Source organism: Mus pahari, chromosome 19, assembly GCF_900095145.1.
Source record: "Mus pahari chromosome 19, PAHARI_EIJ_v1.1, whole genome shotgun sequence".
In the NCBI taxonomy this organism is placed as follows: Eukaryota; Metazoa; Chordata; class Mammalia; order Rodentia; family Muridae; genus Mus; species Mus pahari.
In genome coordinates, this window is record NC_034608.1 from 82,142,770 (window position 1) to 82,147,447 (window position 4,678).

The following is a 4,678-nucleotide window of genomic DNA, read 5'->3' on the forward strand; positions in this document are numbered from 1 at the left end:
TGCCTGCTCTGGGAGAAGGCAGAGAAGGAATCTGCAGCCAATGGAGCATATTTACTACTTGTGAGAGAATGATGTGGTAAAGACCACTCTTGCTGGAGAGTCTGGATGAGACAGTGGTGCACTTTATGACTTATATATCTAATATATCTTGTCTTCTATTTAAGCTTAAACCTCATGCAAGCACCTTGCAAATAGACTTGAGGGCTGGTTGAATTTCTCTCTCCTTCTCCCCAATGTTGAAGACATTTCCCTTTCTGCTGTTCACTGTTAGCTTAGCTCGTTTGTTGTGCTTAGTGAGAACCAATGACCAAATCTGGCTTGTTGGGGTACAGTCACCTTCATGTAGGGCCACATAGCCTATGCAGTCAACCTTTGGACCAATTTGCTTTTAAGTCATCTTTATTGGATTCCCATTAAAATGTCATTGGGGCAGCGGGAGGAATTTCCTTAGCCAAAACAAAACACATGAAAACATATGTTGTAAATGAAAGATTCAGATAACGTCTCCATCATTCTTACTTCCACACACTTCCTTTTTGAACCTAGATATCACCTCACAAATTTGTCATGAGATTTAGAGATCCTGTGTATTTTAGTTTTCAAAACTACCCTTTTGTTTTCGAGAAAAGTCATGCTCTACTTAGCCCGTCATCTGCATGAGGAAGAAGAAGTATTCCAAGACACTTGAATTCAAGCTGTGTGAGGCTAACTAGAACAGGTACAACTTCTTCAATGTGTCAGTGAGATCCGTGTGTATGCTTACTCCGTTTCCTCTGAGTCTTCTCCTAGGTTAATTGTCAAGGTGAAGGAGAAAGTCTATACCTGTAGAGAGGGTCCGCAAGCCAGTCTGAGCTGCTAACGCTGTTTCCATTCAGCTCTTGGAGATTGCTTCTTCAGTACTTTTAGCATTTTACCTCAAATTCCAGCTTAACTAACATAGAATTTACACATGTTTAGTTCCAGAATATTTAATATTGATTATGTTACTATAATCTTAGATACCGATGCCTGCCTGTCATGATTATGGATTTTTATTCTTCTGGAGCTGTAAGTCCAAATAAACCCTGCAAAGTGCCTTGGTTGTGGAATTTTATTACAACAATATTCTGGAACACAGCGAAAGTCATTCCATCTCTGTATCAGTGGGAAATGCTTAGTGAATGTTCAGTAACTTGTTTCCTAAGTGCATCAATCAATACGTGAATGCATACATACCCAGCTTTCTAATAGGACACAAGGTGGTCTGTGTCCTAGCCTTATCTATGTGCTGTGTTAAATAAATTATGAGGAATAGTAAGTTAGGGGAGGGAAGGGTTTTTAGATAATAGTTTATAGATTTCAGTCCATGGCTGAGAAAATCAGGGCAAGACTGCAAAGAATATGAAGCAGAAACCATAGAAAAATATTGCTGGTTAGCTCAGTCATGAGTTTATGCTTAGTCAGCTTTCTTATATAGTCTAGGGCCACCACCCTAGAGAATGGTGTCACCCATAGGGTGCCGGGGCTTCCTACATCAACCTATAAGCAAGACAATTTTCCCCAATGACATGCTCACAAGCCAATAGGATCTAAGCAATTCCTTAGTTCGGGTTTTGCTCTCAGATGACTCTAGGTTGCAGGAATTAAACCCCCGAGGAAATCAGGGACAAGAAAGGCCCGGTGTTCCTTTGCTAACTACTCCCATTTCTTTTAGGCACCATTTCCGGGCTTATTTAATGCACATCAATTGGGAACCCTTCATGACAGAAATGTTCATTCATGACAGAGAAAATCACATCTAACCCTTTATCATACCATTTGCCTCATCATCTAATCTAGATTTCTAATTTCTGATAGAAAAAATGAATAAACTTTCTCTCTAGGTTCACAGACACTATTAAGCAGTTTCAAGTAATTGTTATGACAGATATTTCAAGCTAATTTTGTATTTGTGTGTTTACATTTTTCTCTGAAATAACTTTAAGAGATAAATAACTTTTATAAGGAACTCCAAGTGCAGATATTAACATTTGATTGTTTTGTTTTCCTTGCCTTAGAGGACCATGGACATTGAAGCATACTTTGAAAGAATTGGTTATCAGAAGTCCAACATCAAACTGGACTTGCAGACATTAACTGAAATCCTTCAGCATCAGATACGGGCTATTCCTTTTGAGAACTTGAACATCCATTGTGGGAAAACCATGGAACTGAGCTTAGAGGCCACCTTTCATCAAATTGTGAGGAAGAAGCGGGGAGGGTGGTGTCTTCAAGTCAATCATCTTCTCTACTGGGCTCTGACCATGATAGGGTTTGAGGCCACAATGTTAGGAGGATGTGTGTATATCCCCTCAGCCTGCAAGTATAGTAACACTATGGTACACCTTCTACTCCAGGTAACCATCAGGGGCAAAACATATATTGTAGATAGTGCATTCCCATTTTCCTGCCAGATATGGGAGCCTCTGGAATTGACATCTGGGAAGGAGCAGCCTCAGGTGCCTGCCATCTTCCACCTGACAGAAGAGAATGGAACCTGGTACCTGGAACAAACTAAAAGACAAGAATATGTTCCAAACCAAGAATTCATTGATTCTAATTTTCTTGACAAGAACACACATCGAAAAATCTACTCTTTCACTCTTGAACCACGAACGATTGAAGATTTCCAGAGTACAAGCACATCCTACCAGGTATCTCCAACATCTGTGATGACAAACACATCACTTTGTTCCCTACATACCCAAGAGGGAGTCCATGGTTTAATGGGCAACATTCTTGCCTATAAGAAGTTCAATTATAAGGACAATATAGATCTGGTAGAGTTTAAGACTCTGAAGGAAGAAGAAATAGAAGAAGTCCTGAAGAGTGTTTTTGGTATTCACTTGGAGACAAAGCTTGTGCCCAAATGTGGTAACGGCTTTTTTACTATTTAGAGTAATAAGGGGGAATGGTCTTTAATGTTCCTATATGCACTTATTCCTTCATGTAAAACAATCAAATTATGCAAATTAGGTGACAGACTAAGAAGCCTTGAGAGATCATCACAAAGTTCATCAATGATTGTCTGGAATATCAACATCTGTCCCCTACATTATGTTAAGAAAATCATAGACATCAAATTGTTCTTTTCGCAAAATTAACCATTTATGTAACTAAATGACTTTTAAAGAAATGTGCCATTAAAAACGTAATCACAATAAAAGTGCTTTAATGATGATATCGTTGTCTTGATGTATACTATAAAACCCTCCATGTTGACTCATTGTTGGACTCACTCAAAGGTTTTAATGGTGGTTTGGTAAAGTGTACAATGCAGAGTTTATGTTCACCTAGCCAAGATTCAGATTCATTTTTACAAAATGCCCTTCTATGACATAAAGCAGAAACAGGGAAGAATAAGATACAGTGTTGGTTATAAGTAATTCTGAAAATAAGAATAACACCAGAGGAAAGTACTGAGAGATGAAAAGCCATGAACTTAGCACAACTGGTCAATTCTTCCAGAATGGCTTTGGCATCTTCAATTCTATATTCATGATGCTCCTCAAATTGTTAGCATTCATACTTAAAGTATTCTACTTCCATTAAATAATTCATGTATAAAATAGTAATTATACACTATAGAATACATGTCAGATGGAAAACACAGCACAAGACAGTACTGTTGACTAACACAATAATAATCAGAGGTTTTTAAAGCAGTAACTTTTTTTGAGCCTAGGTGACTTTTCTACACTTTTGTCTTCTTTGAATGTACTGTCTCATCTAAAAATCAGATTCTTGCAGTTTCTTCCACTCAATGTGATAAGAAATAAAAAATTTCTTAGAGTAGTTCTGTATCCATTCTACTGTGTGTCTTTCCTAGCTTGAAATCATGGTTCCATTGTCATTTCTCAGAATCATCTTTAATTAAATGATAGTGTGAGACATCCAAGATCAAGCAGAATCCCTAACAGGTACTTTGGCTTGTGGATTCAATGTCAGGGCTATAGTTTAAAATTCAAATTTATTCTTCCATTTGTCCTCAACCAAGGAAAGTAATGAGAAATGTAAGGGCTGGAATAAATGACCAATTATTAAGAGAATAGGCCAGGTATCCATGTGAATATTTTATATAGTGAAATAGTCACTGAGGGTGAATATTTTAGGAAGAGGTGGACAAACTGTCCTAGGTGGGAAGAAAAGATCTCAGGTGTCACTTTGTCCTCCAGGTCCATGGTTCTCAAGTCAACCTGGTACCCTTGAGCTCAAAGGGTTTTTGCATGTTCTGACCAAGACCATTTCAATGACAAAAACATCAACAACAACAAACCAGTGAGCTAGTCAAGAAAAGTAGATCACAGAAAATGATACAGTTACATTTAAATGTTATCAGTAGTCCATGTGTAAAGTGACCCTTTCCAGTGTAATCAGCTTTTCTTCAATATTTCAAGCGTTTTGCACAGGTTGTGGAACATTTGCTGAAAGAATGTATAGCTGTAGATCTTTGTGGGAAGACTGAATGGTTGAACACTGACTACACAATGTCAGCAGTTACTGTGTGAGACATGAATGACTGAAGGAGAAAGAAGCCAACATGTCTGACTAAAGATTTTAAAGCATCTCTCCACTATGTGTCTTTCTAAAGAACCAACTGTCTTTTAGGTGGCTTCCTGGAGACTAGAAAATGTCATATCTTGTCTGGACCCCAAGACTA

At 38.1% G+C, this 4,678-nt stretch overlaps 1 protein-coding gene across 1 annotated transcript; it reads left to right on the forward strand.

Annotated features, from left to right (window-relative positions):
- Nucleotides 1-2,042: 2,042 nt before the first annotated feature.
- On the forward strand, nucleotides 2,043-2,915 carry LOC110337099 (arylamine N-acetyltransferase 3). The gene has a single exon (XM_021219845.1). The coding sequence runs from the start codon at nucleotides 2,043-2,045 to the stop codon at nucleotides 2,913-2,915; it is 873 nt and encodes a 290-aa protein (XP_021075504.1).
- The last annotated feature ends 1,763 nt before the right edge of the window (nucleotides 2,916-4,678 follow it).

Excerpts from the sequence above, each read along its gene's own strand:
- LOC110337099 (XM_021219845.1), top strand. The coding sequence starts at position 2,043 with ATGGACATTGAAGCATACTTTGAAAGAATTGGTTATCAGAAGTCCAAC.